Source organism: Salvelinus sp. IW2-2015, linkage group LG31 (genome assembly GCF_002910315.2).
Source record: "Salvelinus sp. IW2-2015 linkage group LG31, ASM291031v2, whole genome shotgun sequence".
Lineage (NCBI taxonomy): Eukaryota > Metazoa > Chordata > Actinopteri > Salmoniformes > Salmonidae > Salvelinus > Salvelinus sp. IW2-2015.
Window position 1 is genome coordinate 9776650 of NC_036870.1, and position 16988 is coordinate 9793637.

The following is a 16988-nucleotide window of genomic DNA, read 5'->3' on the forward strand; positions in this document are numbered from 1 at the left end:
ATTCAGAACTTTGGCCTCCTTGCACCTGACTCCCACCCACTACGCCTAAGATTGTTCACACATGTGCAGTTGCAAAACCGTTAGTCTGTAGAACTGTTTGGCCATAATGACCATCGTTATGTTTGGAGGAAAAAGGGAGAAGAACACCATCCCAACCGTGAAGCACAGGGTGGCAGCATCATATTGTGGGGGTGCATTGCTGCAGGAGGGACTGGTGCACTTCACAAAATAGGTGGCTTCATGAGGAAGGAACATTTTGTGGATGGAAAATTGTGGATATATTGAAGCAACATCTCAAGACATCAGTCAGAAAGTTAAAGCTTGGTCGCAAATGGGTCTTCGAAATGGACAATGACCCCAAGCATACTTCCAAAGTTGTGGCAAAATGGCTTAAGGACAACAAAGTCAAGTTATTGGAGTGGCCATTACAAAGCCCTGCCCTCAATCCTATAGAACATTTGTGGGCAGAACTGAAAAGGTGTGTGCGAGCGAGGCCTACAAACCTGACTCAGTTACACCAGCTCTGTCAGGAGGAATGGGCCAAAATGCACCCAACTTATTGTGGGAAGCTTTGTGGAAGGCTACCCGAAACCTTTGACCCAAGTGAAACAATTTGAGGGCAATGCTACCAAATACTAATTGAGTGTATGTGAACTGACCCACTGGGAATGTGATGAAAGAAATAAAAGCTGAAATAAATAATTCTGTCACGAACGTTGTTTGAAGGATTAGACCAAGGTGCAGCGTGGTAGGCATACATTTTACTTTTATTTAAATGACACCGAAAAAACAAAATACAAAAACGAATGTAAAGCTACATGCAGTGCAGAAAGCAACTACACAAAAAACAAGATACCACAATCTAAGGTGGGAAAAAGGGCTGCCTAAGTATGATCCCCAATCAGAGACAACAATAAACAGCTGCCTCTGATTGGGAACCATACTAGGCCAACAAAGAAATCGAAACATAGATTTGCCCACCCAAGTCACACCCTGACCTAACCAAATAGAGAATAAAAAGGGCTCTCTAAGGTCAAGGCGTGACATTCTCTCTACTATTATTCTGACATTTCACATTCTTAAAATAAAGTGGTGATCCTAACTGACCTAAGACAGGGAATTTTTACTAGGATTAAATGTCAGGAATTGTGAAAAACTGAGTTTAAATGTATTTGGCTAAGGTGTATGTAAACTTCCGACTTCAACTGTATCTGCTCCTTGTCTGTCTGTCTGTTTGTCGGTCTACCCCAGGGATGGGCAACTGGCGGCCCGCCCCCCTTTTGAAGGCCCTCGACTAAATTTTAGGAACTCAGTCGGGGTCTCAACTTACTGTTGTGAGTTAGAATAGTAGATGTGGTCGAAATGTGGTTGTGCATCAGCAGTTTTTCTATATTTATGTACTGTAAGTCACTAATAGTCAGTCAATTAGCCCATGTCAGCTAACATTTTTTAGATTGCTAAATTAGTTTTGTGGTCGAGTTATCTGCTGGGGAGCCCCGATTGATTTTGTTAGTCACCCTCACTAAGATATAATATACTGAGCAAAAATATATATGCAACATGCAACAATTTCAACGATTTTACAGAGTTACAGTTCATATAAGGAACTCAGTCAATTTAAATAAATAAAATAGGCCCTAATCTAAGGATTTCACATGACTGGGCAGGGGCGCAGCCATGGTTGGGTCTGGGAGGGCATAGGCCAAGCCACTTGGGAGCAAGGCTTAACCAGGCCCAGGCAATCTGAAATAGTTTTTCCCCACAAAAGGGCGCGGTTACACATGGTCTGCAGTTGTGAGGCCGGTTGGACGTACTGCCAAATTCTCTAAAACGACGTTGGAGTCGGCTTATGGTGGAGAAATTAACATTAAATTCTCTGGCATCAGCTCTGATGGACATTCCTGCAGTCAGCATGCCAATTGCAAAAGTTGATATTGTGGACTACAGGAAAAGGAGGACCGAGCACGCCCCCATTCTCATCGACGGGGCTGTAGTGGAGCAGGTAGAGAGCTTCAAGTTCCTTGGTGTCCACATCGCCAACAAACTATTATGGTCCAACCACCGAGACAGTCGTGAAGAGGGCATGACAAAGCCTATTTCCCCTCAGGAGACTGAAAAGAGTTGGCATGTGTCCTCAGATCCTCAAAATGTTATACAGCTGCACCATCGAGAGGATCCTGACTGGTTGCATCACTGCCTGGTATGGCAACTGCTAGGCCTCCGACTGCAAGGCACTACAGAGGGTAGTGCGTACGGCCCAGTACATCACTGGGGCCAAGGATCCTGCAGTCCAGGACCTCTATAACCTCTATACCAGACGGTGGCAGAGGAAGGCCCTAAAATTCTTCAAAAACTCCAGCCACCATAGTCATAGACTGTTCTCTCTGCTACCAGATGGCAAGCGGTACCGGAGCGCCAAGTCTAGGTCCAAAAGGCTTCTTAACAACAGCTACCCCCAAGCCATAAGACTCCTGAACAGCTAATCAAATGCCCCCCCCCCCCCCTCTCTTTTGCACTGCTGCTACTCTCTGGTTATTATCTATGCATAGCCACTTTAACTCTACCTATATGTACATGTACATATTACCTCAATTACCTCAACTAACCTGCCCTTATCTATTTTTTACTTTAAACGTATTTTTCTTAAAACTCCATTGTTGGTTAAGGGCTTGTAAGTAAGCATTTCACTGTAAGGTCTACACTTGTTGTATTCAGAGCATGTGACAAATACAATTTTATTTGACATCTGTGGCATTGTGTGACAAAACTGATCATGCTGTTTAATCAGCTTCTTGATATTCCACACCTGTCAGGTGGATGGATGGAGAAATGCTCACTAACAGGGATGTAAACACATTTGTGCACATCATTTGAGAGAAATAAGCTTTTTGTGTGTATGGAACATTTCTGGGATCTTTTCATTGCATTAATTTTTTTGTTCAGTGTAGATTGTGTCAACACCGGGCAGGGGTTGGGCACATCAGGCTCAGGAACAGAGCAGATTTGAAGAACAGGACACTGCATCAGACTCCGAATATAGAAGCCAAACACTATCAACATCAGATCTATTTTGGTGAACACACATTGGCCTAGGCTACTTTCTTATAAGAGGGTCAGTGCATTTACCAATTAAAATATTTTGTTTGCTCATCTGGACTGTTTGCAGTGTTTGGGAATTAGTCAGTACACTGTATAGGCGTTTTGAGGCCCAAGCCCACACACATAGAAAGTCATGGCTAGATGGAATCCAGTTTTTGTAAAATTAACGTCAACAGTTTTTTTTTGCATTTTATCTAAACCCTAATAGCCATTTTCCTAACCTTAACGTAATTATCCTAAAATTGTACGTTAATTATCCTAACCTGCAGCGTATTCTCCTAACCTGCTACGAAAAGCCAAATTTTACGTTCATTTGACAAAATCTGGATTCTTTCTAGCCATGTCCTAAGAATATTTAATATGATATAATGTAGATTTGTTTTTATTTATTTATCCTCTTTGTTACTCTGGATGTTCTGTATTCTGTGTTTTGCATGTTACTGTTGTTTAATAATAATTATAATAATACATAAAAAATACTTTCACTTTCGCAACTCAACCTTCGCTGTTTAATTCAGCCCAGATTTTAGTGAGGCACGAGGTAGCTGAATTCCCATTGGCTGTAGAAACAGGCACAAGAGCAAGAACCATTACTCTCTGGTCATTTCTGCCTGGAGATCGAAACGGAGAGGATCGTAGAGAAAATACTTTGAATCGAACTAGATTTGAAATTTATCTATAGCTACAGCATTGACGGACCAAGGACGACATGAAGTGTTTCATCCTGCTTTTAGGAATAGCCCTACATTCCTCATCTGCCGGTTAGTGTATGACGTTTCTATAACTATTACTAATTATGTTCACGTTTAGTTTACAATATTTAATATGACATCATTATCGTGTTTCCACAAAGTTGACAACCCTTTTTTATTAACTAAATATGAAATGATTTGTTTTTTTGTTATATGCATCTACCTACGAGACTTTGCAGGTGGTGGCAATGGCAGGCAATATAATCCCCCGTAGTAGTAGAGCATTTACATTGGAATTAAAAGTGCGCAAGAATCACAAGCCCTGATGCACTTTTGAGGTTTAGAATATAAACATTTTAACCAGTGATGAAGAGTTGGAGTTGTACAATTTCAGTATTTCCTCAACTTCAATTTCTGTTGCTAAAAACCCCGAAGAATGCCAACAGCCGAAACGCGTTGGTTCTACTTTTAGACGCTTTTTAAAATTTCCATTACAGTATCCTACCAGAGTTGGTGAAGCTCATATTTCCTAAAATACCTTTCAAATAGAAAATGCCCTTTTCTAGAATATAAATCTCTATTCCAAGTCACTGATGTTGGGTCTGCTATCAATTTTTTTGTCACTACTTTAATTAAAAGTCATTGTTGAATTGAGTTATGCAAATAGTATACTGGTCTATAAATTACCTTACATTTGTTGTAATTTACTTCTGCCTGGAATCTATTTCTGTCATGGGTTGGCCACGTGTACAGCAATTCCAGTCATTAATATGTTCAATGTCAATTCCAATCTTTTTGTGAAGGTGAAAATATCAAAGAAAATGATTAGGTTGTATGTAATAATGCCAAAAGGGTTTATATTCCCAGTATTATCCATTAGGTGGCAGTACAATACCACAAAGCTCACGCTTGCTGGGACAGTAATGGATTCTACTCAAGTATTCCCTTTTCAATACTGTAGCTTTTTAGGCTCTGTGTAACGCTTATCAGTTTAATGATCTAACATACTCGTTAAAATTTAACAATAGAATATTATTATAAATGTCTCAAGTTTCTGATCCTAGAAAACGGTTTTAAGATTATGATATAGTTTTAAAATGTTACAAATTTATTCGTTCGGAAAATGAAAATTGAAATTTTGGTGTGGCTTGGGAAACTGGGGGATTTCAAAGTAACGTTATATGGTTGAAGTGGACGCTATCTACAATAAAGTGGTAAATTAATGTGGTCCTTGGAGGTGAAGTCACACATAAACCAGATATCCTCAGAGCAATGCTATACCATTCTAACAGCCAATGTGCGTTGTCAGGACACGGAATGGAGTTTTACTGCCACCTAATGGGAGTTTTACTGCCACCTAATGGATATTACTGGGAATGTAAAATCCCTGCGGGAGGGCATCTCCTGCTCAGGCCAGTCCAAACTTCTTCTCTGTCCTGGCACCCCAATGGTGGAACCAGCTTCCCCCTGAAGCTAGGACAGCAGAGTCCTTTGCTGATAACTACTTTATCGAGGAAAAGTGTGTCCCACCTAGCTATCTTAAGATGAATGCACAAACTGTAAGTTGTTCTGAATAAGTCGCTCATGTCTACTAAATTACTAAAATGTAAAATGTTGGTACTGTCACAGACTGCGAAGAAATGGAGTTGCTTGCATCAGTCCCTGCAGGCTGTACTTCGAATTCACTACAATGTTTTGATGCAATTATCTGTTATTTGACTAGTAAGCTCTTAAATAAGTAAAACCCTCATGGAATGGAGAAAATTATTTAATGTTTGGGATTCTGTTAGGTGTCAGAGAGAGTCATGAGCAGGCTTGAGTAGTCAGTATTTATTTTTCACTTTATTTTAGTTACTTAAAGTCAAGACATCTTGTTCATAATAGATTATGGGAATGTGTAGGTTACTGGTGACATACGAGAGAAATGTTCTTGTCTGACTTGAGGTTACATTCATGAAAATGTGATGGTAATCCACACTGTACAGCACGCTGAACATGATCTGCATTCATAATTTAATGTCAGGTGAAGGGGTAGGTATTGTGACCACTGTATAAAAATAAATACAAATCAGATTATACACACATGCTGTCTATGCGTTTGAAGGACTTTAAAACTCAATTTGCCATGGCACGTAGTGATGAAGTGACAGTTAGTCCAATTTGTGTTAGTATAGTCTTGTGATCCAATTCATCGAAATGGCCAACCTTAGACAGCCGAACTCAATCTGGACCCAGAGAAGGGTAAATCCTGACCCAGTAAACATTGCATTTTGTTATATAAAAGTGAATCAATTTTTTTTTAGATAGCTTTAAAAAAAAAAAAATCATAATAAATCAACCGGCGCAGTGGCGTCTTTAACTCAGAAACCTCTCTTTCTCGCTCTCATGAAGCGACGCCTACCTCTACTAGTGCCCCGTGTAATCCAATCATGTGGTTATATGCAAATACAAGAGGCTGCGTCTTACCCAATCACATCAATCCAAATATACTCTGCTGAACCTTGGGACAATTATGCAACCACTTTTGTTCTTGTGCAATGTTGCACATGTTTACATTCAAAATAAGTTATAATTAATTCAAGTTCTTAGTCTCATTTAATGTATTTAATGTACATTTGATATAACAACATGTTTCCTAAGTCGTAGAAGACTATGTTTGTTACAACGCTGTACCACATTTCCGATAAAGTACGATATCCATCTGGACCTTTGCCACCTAGGAAATTTGTCACTGGACCTTCTTAAATAGTAGTGAGTACCCCTGCTCTATGGCATCTGCCATGAGGCATTGACCTTTATGGCACTGGTGGTAGTGTCTTTGCTCCGATGTGTCATTGTGAATAGAAGGGACTATGTTTACACCTGTATAATTATGTCAGGTATATGGCTATTTAGTGCGCTCCCTTTCATCAAACACAGAATCACAGGTTTACTTCATATCAGTAAAACAAATTCACTGTCCTGCCAGGAGACAAAGGAAATTAGCTGACACAGGGCTGCTGTAAACTTCTTGGCAAAACACTCCTGATAAAGTGATCTGGGTATTATTTGGTGTTGGAAAGTGCATTGTTGTTGCTGTGTTCTATAGTAGAGTTGTGTTTCGGGATTTCTATACGTCAGTACATGAACATTAGTCTGTGTAAATTAAGTTTGTCAGTTTCGGAGGATACCATTTAAAAACAAATGTGCATCACCATTTAAGTTATACACACATCCTTATTGTGTCTATGGTGTGGTACATAAGATTCAAGGTCTGTCTTGACGGACATTCATAAATAGATTTGGTTAGGCTATATCTTGTGGTCAGAAGTCAGTCAGAAGTCGGACGGATGCAGTACCTGCAATACCCATTAGGTGACACTACAACACAAAGCTCATGCAAGTGCATTGGATTCATGTATAATTTATCTTATTGTCTTTCAGAATATGTGATATGCACTTTACCTAACATACATTGTCCTCACTTTCTTAGTGATTCACTCCTGGAAAGCCTTTTTAACAGCTAGCACAGGGCTTAGCGACTTCCCTGAGTTTGTGGCTCTGAACCTGGTGGATGACGAACTGATGGGCTACTTCGACACCAAGACCAACCGCTTTGAGGGCAAACAGAGCTGGGTGGAGGAGAAACTGGGACAGCAGTATGTGGAGCAAGAGTCAAACATTCTTAGGGGCACCTCACAATCTTTCAAAGCCAATGTGGGAATTGCCATGGAGCGCTTCAACCAAACGAAAGGTAAGATATAATTTTGTTCTTAGTCACAGAATACAAATTGAGGGGGAAATTCTCTTTACAATAGAATACCGTTTGTGTGTGTGTGTATGTTATCCACACGGCCCAGCTATGTGCTCCCCCTGTGTCCCCCACAGTAGAGCTGTAGTCTCCTCAGCCTCCCTGAGTGTCTCTGATCTGATGGGACTGTAGAGCTGTAGTCTCCTCAGCCTCTCTGAGTGTCTCTGNTCTGATGGGACTGTAGAGCTGTAGTCTCCTCAGCCCCCCTGAGTCTCTCTGATCTGATGGAACAGTAGAGCTGTAGTCTCCTCAGCCTCCCTGAGTGTCTCTGGTCTGATGGGACAGTAGAGCTGTAGTCTCCTCAGCCTCCCTGAGCGTCTCTGGTCTGATGGGACTGTAGAGCTGTAGTCTCCTCAGCCTCCCTGAGTGTCTCTCTGATCTGATGGGACACTAGAGAGAAGCAGAGGAGCAGAACATGATGGTGATAGTGATGATGATGATGGTGATGAGGATAGTGATGATGGTGATAGTTATGATAGTGGTGATAATGATGATGATAGTTGTTATGATGGTGATAGTGATGTTGGTGATGTGTGTTTGGTCTTCTCTGCTCTAATGGACCAAAGCTCCCAGTGACTCCCTGTGGACTCTGCTGCTGGAGCTGAACAGCTCTCTCAGGGGAACTCTCTACTAGGGCTGACCCCATTTAGTCGACTGGTTGATTGTTTGGTTGCTAGGCTGTTGGTCGACTGAGATTTCTTTAGTCTAGCAGTTGCAAATTGTGTTTCTATTATTTAAGAATAAAGGTGCAATACGAATAAAAATTATATTATTTTATAACAAATGCGCTTTCTCGAGCGTTAGATAGTGGTCGCTGTCCGCGGTTCTGAAAGGTAATCTACAATGCGCAGTTGAATTGGTGCCTTTCCCTATATGTTGCTATGTGCATAATAGCAAAGTTAACCAGCATATGGGTGTTGAGAACAATGTGGCGGAGGCAGCAGAGAAGTGAGGAGAAGAGGAAACAGCCCTTGCCTTAATTGTGAAAGAAAAGTGAGGAGAGAGGAAACCCCAATTTAATTAGGTCTATAATCAACAGCCCAACTGTTAAATGTTCTGTTCTTGGCTTTGTAAATCATCCATATGTATCTTAGGGCTGGGCGATATGGCCAAACAATATTTGGCTGTATTTTATGTTTTTTAATAATAAAAGTTGTAAAAGTTGCAATCTGGGCATTATTTTTCACCAAATTTCGCACTTTGACTTGCGATTTAGAGCAAAACACTTTGGTTAACTGTTGTAATCATGGAAATAGAATGACTATTCAAATTCTATAGTTAGACAGTGTTGTTTGACATGACAACAAATGAAAATGCCAGGGAGGAGTTATTGGGAAAGGGTAGGAACTAGTCTTGACAGGTGTTTCCTAAGGGACCCTATAATCTTTGGCTGAATGTTTTCTCTTAGCTACTTCCTGTAGCTAACATATTCTTGCTTTGCGTATTCCTCTTTAATTTGAAGATACTGTTGCACAAACAACATGCTGATTTAGGTCTACACCATCACTGATATTATCAGGCTGTATAGCTTATTACGCTTGCTCTTACTCAGTACATTTATTAGCTAGCGATTAGCACTAGCGGCTAACAATCAGCGCCTAACAAGATTTAGGAACAACTTGCTAAGAAAAGACAGACTAGCTCTTTGCAGATGTAAGAAACACAAGCTAATAGTGTAATTATAGAATGCTAGTAGATTTATATTAAGAAGAAAAGTGCCAACTCCATCGTTGTCATCAAAAGCGTTGCATATGCTGCATTGACCATGCAGACTGAATGCAAGTGTCTCGGGGTCGAGGAACAGGGGCCGGGGCTAGGTCTGTGTGGAAAGCGGCATGGAGAGAGAGATTGGAGAGAGATGACTCAAGTAGTGAAGTAAACTATAAAAATGGACGTTACACACTGCGTATTAAATTTAACAAACAAAACATTCAAATACTGTTATAGAAGGTAAAGTAAAACCCAAACCGGGTTTGTGCATCAATACCGGTATATCACAAAAAAAAACGTTATACCGCCCAGCCCAAATATTTCTACAGAAATAAGACAGATCCTGCTTGTGTTACCTGTTTGAGTGTTTGTTTAATAGCCTACTTGTTTCTAAGCCTCACGCAACTGCAACATGTTGGATAAAGCCATTTCACAAATTCTGATGTTTTTAATATTTGCTATGCTGTAATAAAGGCTTTACTATATTTTTCGTTAGAAAAGACTCTGGTATTACTTATAATTTATTTAGTGTTGTTTCCACTGTTCCAAACGGGCAAGAAAATGATATTGTAATTTAGTCAGTATGTAAATGTAATAAAATGTATGCACTCTACTGTAAGTCGCTCTGGATAAGAGCGTCTGCTAAATGACTAAAATGTAAAATGTAAATGTAATTTAACAGCACCTGTTTTGTCACACTATATGCACGTAGCTCTAGATCCTGTACACTCCTTTTAAGTTATTATTATGATCATTCTAATAATAAATAATGTCGTTATCATTAATAGGCTTCGTAGAGTAGTAGCCTTGTATAACCAGCATTGAGCTGGAGGCCTAAGAGCACGTCCTGTTTATTCTTAATACCGTAACTTACTTACTGNTGTAGTCTCCTCAGCCTCCCTGAGTGTCTCTCTGATCTGATGGGACTGTAGAGCTGTAGTCTCCTCAGCCTCCCTGAGTGTCTCTGATCTGATGGAACACTAGAGAGAAGCAGAGGAGCAGAACATGATGATGATAGTTATGATGGTGATAGTTATGATGATGGTCCTAGTGATGGTGATGTGTGTTTGGTCTTCTCTGCTCTAATGGACCAAAGCTCCCAGTGACTCCCTGTGGGCTCTGCTGCTGGAACTGAACAGCTCTCTCAGGGGAACTCTCTACTAGGGCTGACCCCATTTAGTCGACTGGTTGATTGTTTGGTCGCTAGGCTGTTGGTCGACCGAGATTTCTTTAGTGGAGCAGTTGCAAATTGTTTGTTTGTTTACACGGTGCACACGCCACCTGTCTGATTGGCTCCTGTCTCAGTAGACTAATCCATTAAGGTGATGATGGCACAGTCCTTCAAAGACATGCTACTGAAATTGGATATGTTTCTATTATATAAGAATAACGGTGCACCACTAATAAAATACTATTATTTTATATCAAATGCACTTTCACCTGCGTTGGTAGTGGTCGCTGTCCGCGGTTCTGAAAGATAATCTACAATGCGCCATTGAATTGTTGCCTTTCCCTATATGTTGCTATGTGAATAATAGCGAAGTTAACCAGCATATTGGTCTTGAGAACAATGTGGCGGAGGCAGCAGAGAAGTGAGGAGACGAGGAAACAGCCCTTGCCTTAATTGTGAAAGAAAGGTGAGGAGAGAGGAAACCCCAACTTAATTAGGTCTATAATCAACAGCCCAACTGTTAAACGTTCCTGGCTATGTAAATCATCCATATATATGTACAGAAATAAGACCGATCCTGCTTGTGTTGGCTGGTTGAGTGTGTGTTTAATAGCCTGCTGATTCCAAGCCTCGTGCAACTGCAACATGTCGGATAAAACAGTTTCACAAATTCTGATGTTTTTAATATTTGCTATGCTGTAATAAAGGCTTGACTATATTTATCGTTAGAAAAGACTGGTATTACTTATACTTGATTTAGTGTTGTTTACGCTGCTCCAAACGGGCAGAGAAATGATATTGTAATCTAACAGCACCTGTTTTGTCACACAATATGCACGCAGCTCTCACGCCTTTACCCTCCTTTTTCTTGATCATCTCCTTCCTGTTATTATTAAAGTTATTATTATGATCACCATTCTAATAATAAGTAATGAAGTTATCATTAGTAGGCTTCGTAGAGTAGTAGCCTTGTATAACCAGCATTGAGCTGGAGGCCTAAGAGCACGTCCTGTTTATTCTTAATACCGTAACTTACTTACTGGCCAGTGTTTTAATATATAGGCTACTGTATCAATCGATCAATCGTTCGTTCATGTCATCACACAGACGAGTCATTCATGCGTTGAAATGCAATCAAGCGTTTTAGTTTTTAAACTAAATAACAAAGGGAGCCTTGAATAATTAGCCTAATCAATAAATAAACCACAATCCATGAATGCATGCAGCTGTTTATAGTCTTTGCTATTGTGGTGATTCCCTATGAACAGGCCCTGACACAGGAGAGCGCTATCCATAACATGTCCTCAAGAACAGCTTTCCCAAACGTTACTCTTTTTGGGTGAAGTTCCCATTTATTGCGCATATCTAATATAAGTAGCTCTAATACACATGTTCCTGTAGAAAAGGTGCAGAGAGATGCTTCTATCAGCTGTATCTGTGATACGGTACAACTGTATGTCCTCTCCTCTCTCCTGTACTAACCCTTCCTGGTCACCTGTCCTAGCTATATACACACACACACGTGACCAGTGACCCATGACACCAACATATAGTCCCTCTAGTGTACAAAACAGGTTAAAATAACCCTTGACAGACAACAACACGACACATAAACAGGCCAAAATGCCTCCTACACACCGGCCCCTAATTGTTCTCTGACTTAAGCAAGAAACAATTATACAAATGTTTTTAAAAAAGGAGCCAACAATGTGTGTGTGTTCATGGAGGGATGATCTGCAGGACCAGAGGGTGCTAGCACTTAGCCCCATCTCAGCCTATAACAAGTACAGCTCTGTAGGCACTTAGCCCCATCTCAGCCTATAACAAGTACAGCTCTGTAGGCACTTAGCCCCATCTCAGCCTATAACAAGGTCAGCTCTGTAGGCACTTAGCCCCATCTCAGCCTATAACAAGGTCAGCTCTGTAGTTGCTTAGCCCCAGCTCAGCCTATAACAACTACAGCTCTGTAGTCGCTTAGCCCCAGCTCAGCCTATAACAAGTGTGAAATCGTGGTCAAAATAAAGTATCGACAATTTAGACACTACAAACCTAGATCAAGAAAATCATGCTTTTCCATCGGTTTAAGCAAAAACCAACTAGTAAAAACGACAGCTAACAGAGTGATGTAGACTTGCAACGACGAAAAGATTGTTTAAACTGAACCCCAGATATGACGCGACACCTGTTGTGGACGGCGCGAGTCAAAAATGAGAAAGACGAAACAGTAAAAACTAACTAGAATGTGGTGAATTTGTTATTCGTGCTAAAAAACAGGGAGACCCACTAGCCTAGCGATGTAGCCACCAATATCAAACCTATCTGCAGCTTAGGATGTAGACTAGCACAGAGACTAGTCAAGGTTAGAAAACGAGCCTAGCTAATCCAAACAAAACTCAGACATAAAAAAGTATATCTGGTGACAATGTGATACTGTAACTAGTTATCTGACGTATTAACATAGGTTATGGCAACGCAGTTAACTTCCTAGCTAAAAGTCCAGCAAATGTATGTAAACCCAAAAGAAAACAACAAATTGCATGTTAACGTACCCTTTCCTCCTCCTGTCTGTGAGTTTCTGAGTTCGTCATAACACTTTTTTTCTTTCGCGCAACACTATAGTATCATGTACAATTTGCACACTAGACCTCTCGACCCTGTTATAAAGAAAATTATTTACTTTAAACTGCAATCAAGTTGTCCAGACACCCAAAAGTAAACATTACATTTCGAATGCTGAGCAGGAGGGGAAGGTAAAATAGGTCAATCACAGTTCCAAAGAACATCCCTGCTCCAGTCGGTGGAACTTACTAAACAATAGAATGCTTTGTTTGTAAATGAGTCGTAATGTTGGTGTGCCCTGCATAATCATGTTTTACATTTTTTTTATTGTAATTATTTTGTTACAATTTTGCCAAACTGGTTTGTTATTAATATAGAATGTAACTAAATATTTGTTACTTTGATACTTAAGTTAATTAACAGACCTTAGACGACTTTACCAAGTATTTTACTGGGTGACTCACTTATTAGGAGGTTCTTTACTTTACTCAAGTATACAAACTGGGTAACTTTCCACCACTGGTATTGGTTCACTGTCAATTACAAGTAAGTACTCCACCAAGATAGACGTCGATCACTGCCAAACCCTAGTTAACACTATATATACATTGACTGTTAGATAAAAAGTATACTCTGTGTTGTACTAGTATATTGTTACTCCCATGGATGCCATTCCACAAGCTAAAGGAGGGCCAGTTTCAGGGTGGGTAATGTACTGTATAGGAACAATGAATTAACCAAAGAACACTCATTATCTACTAAATCTGTGTAAAACTAACAGATTACAATATCTGTATTAGGAGAGAGCCTCATTACAGGTGCTTGAAAGTGTGGTGGTTCACCTCCAACTGGACTGAGACTCGGAGCTAGATCTCTTGGTTGAAGCTCAACCAAGTAACCCAGAGTGGTATAAGTAAGTATCTGTATATTTTTACGCTTCCTTTACCAGTAAAATGACTGAACACATCTCAGTAACAGCACAACTGGGAGAATAAGGTTTTTAGTAGAGAGGAGGGGAGAATGAGCCATGAACCACAATTGAAAGCTAGGGAGGATAAGGTGCCTAATGATGGATTATGATTTTATTTTATTTGCACTGGCCCTGCTGAAACACGCCCCTTCCAGCAGCAAATCTGTATCTCCATCCAGAGACCGACCAGGACAACCCTGCTTAGCTTCAGAGTGATAGCGAGCAGTGGGATGGCGAGTGGGGTAATATTGCGGCAAATTATAATTAGCAGCTAAAAACGACCCATGAAAGGAATGATGTGACAGAGCTCTCTTATGTATACGCTGGTGTGCTTAAACAACCCAAGGCCAAATGGTCCGCAACCCGCCTGAAATCAAATTAGCTTAAATAATAAAAAATCCCCATCAAAAGCGTTCTGTTAAGACCTCAGAGATGTATTTATTTGAGATGAGAGTTGTCTCCATCGCCAACCACCACATCCCTGATGTTCTTTCGGCATACTCCGGTGGAAGGGGGCAAGCTGACAAGTGATCGTTGTCAGACCAGCGAGACACCAACTTTCTGTCTGTAGCCTACAAGGGAGACCCGTAACCGAAGCTACAGTGGTGCTCTAGGATGGGCACCACAAGGTCAGAAGTAGCAGGACAAGTTTTGATTTTTGTTTTGAGAAGTATATTATGAAGAAAAGGGTAAATAAAAGGTAAATGATATCATATATATGTTTACGATCGTTATCTTAATCCTACAACATAGGACAGAAAGCTCAAAACCAACTTCCCTTTGGAAGAATTGGTAGCGATGTCATCCCCGCCACTATCAGAAAGGATTAGCAACTGTTCAGGTCAAATTCCAAATTGTCATCTGAGTCAATTCACAAGTTTCCCAAATCCAATTCCACATTTTTCCGCGTTCAAAATGCTTGGAATAGAACTTGATGTCAGAATGAAGAATCACCTAACAATAGACTGGGTCATAATGTAATCGGAGGACAAATTATGCAAGATTCATTTATGAAGATAGAACCTTCGCTCTTGACCATGCAACCAGACAGATTTTTCCCAAATCTTCACTTACCCTCTTCCTTCATCTTGAACTGTTGAATCAGCTCCGTGTTTGCATGCTGTGCTTCCACTTCACTGGATGCGTATCTCTGGATCCTACAGTACAAAACTAGGCGCCACTGTAAAATCAGGACCAATTGACTGTTGGGTTGAGAGGCAGGAAGAGGAAGGTATGGCTAGGTTTGTCTCACTGTAATCTGTCAACTCGAATAGACCAGTTCTAAATAGGAAGCTGAGATCAGCTTCTTCCCCGGTGCAGGCCACATTCCTTCCATTGTAATATTTACATAGTGATAACATTTTGACATGCTTCCTAAAATCGTGTGACTTTATATACAAATAGCGAAAGGTTGTTGGTAAGACGTGGGCCTTCTCACTGGCTGAGTTCACGTAGCGCTTTCCACTCTGAACAATGGGGCGTGAAAGGGATTAACACGAAGCTCCTCCTAGTTCCATTCGCAAGAGAGTTCACAGCTCTGTACTCGAGATTCAACAGATGACACCCTCAAATGCACGAAGCCCATACCAGAGTTCCTACAAGACCGTTTTTATGTATCAACAGGGCATTTCAACCAGCCTGAGCCTCAAATATAATCGTGCAATAATTGAGCTTCTAACAAATGAAGATGAATTCTGTAGGGGTGTGAGAAAGGTTAAACACAAACTTCCTTCTGGTTCAGTCCCCAATATAAACTGGGCATTATTGGATTGTGGGGTAAATGTGTCCCTAGATCTGCACCAAGAAAAATTTCAAATAAGAAATAATGCCTTGTGTTTTTATTTAACGTTTTTAATAGAAACGAGATTTAAGTAATTTATACTGCAATGGCTTGTTTCAAGGGTGTGCACCCATCTTAACAATGAGACAAGCAGAACAAACACGCTCCGTGCTAAAACCCAAGGATTCTTGACTTTGAACGGACTTCATAGCTGTTTAACTTTGTTATAGCAGAAATGAGGCCTAAGCTGACTACATTACGAGCTGTACTTGTTATTAGGCTGAGATGGGCCTAAGCGACTACAGAAGCTGTACTTAGTTATAGCGGTGCAGTGGCCTATAGCGACTACAGCAGCTGGACCTTGTTATAGCTTGAGCATGGGCCTAAGCGACTACAGAGCTGTACTTGTTATAGGCTGAGCTGGGGCTAAAGCACTACAGAGCTGACTTGTATATGGCTGCAGATGGGCTAAAGCACTTAACAGATAGCTGACTTGTTATAGGCTGAGCATGGGTAAACGACTACAGAGCTGACTTGTTATAGCTGAGAGCTAAGCACTACAGAGCTGACCTTGTATAGGCTGAGATGGGCTAAGCGACTACAGAGCTGTACTTGTTAATAGGCTGAAGCTGGGCTAAGCACTACAGAGCTGACCTTGTTATAGGTGAGATGGGGCTAAGGCCTACAGAGCTGACCTGTTATAGGCTGAGATGGGCTAAGCGACTACAGAGCTGACTTGTTATAGGCTTGAGATGGGGCTAAGCGACTACAGAGCTGACTTGTTATTGAGCTGAGATGGGGCTAAGCGACTACAGAGCTGCTACTTGTTATAGGCTGAGATGGGCTAAGCGACTACAGAGCCTGACCTTGTTATAGGCTGAGCATGGGGCTAAGCGACTACAGAGCTGTACTTGTTATAGGCTGAGCATGGGCTAAGCGACTACAGACTGACCTTGTTATAGGCTGAGCATGGGCTAAGCGACTACAGAGCTGTACTTGTATAGGCTGAGATGGGGCTAAGCGACTACAGAGACTGACCTGTTATAGGCTGAGCTGGGGCTAAGCGACTACAGAGCTGTACTTGTTATAGGCTGAGCTGGGGCTAAGCGACTACCAGAGCTGAACTCTGTTATAGGCTGAGCTGGGCTAAGCGAACTACCAGCAGCTTGACGCTTGTTATAGGCTGAGATGGGGCTAAGCGACATTACAAGTTGTTA

General features: G+C 41.0%; 1 protein-coding gene across 2 annotated transcripts in view; it reads left to right on the forward strand.

The window, feature by feature from the left end:
- The window catches only part of LOC111956160 (BOLA class I histocompatibility antigen, alpha chain BL3-7), a 149405-nt gene that overhangs the window by 102083 nt on the left and 30334 nt on the right, over positions 1-16988 (forward strand). Inside the window, exons 1-2 of one of the 2 annotated variants that reach the window (XM_023976612.2) lie at positions 3693-3860; positions 7264-7524. The exons of the other annotated variant lie outside the window; for it this stretch is intronic. Of the exons in view, the coding sequence (XP_023832380.1) occupies positions 3809-3860; positions 7264-7524 (313 nt within the window). The 5' untranslated portion in view covers positions 3693-3808. Of the gene's footprint in view, positions 1-3692; positions 3861-7263; positions 7525-16988 lie in introns of those variants that run through there. 2 annotated transcript variants of the gene reach the window in all.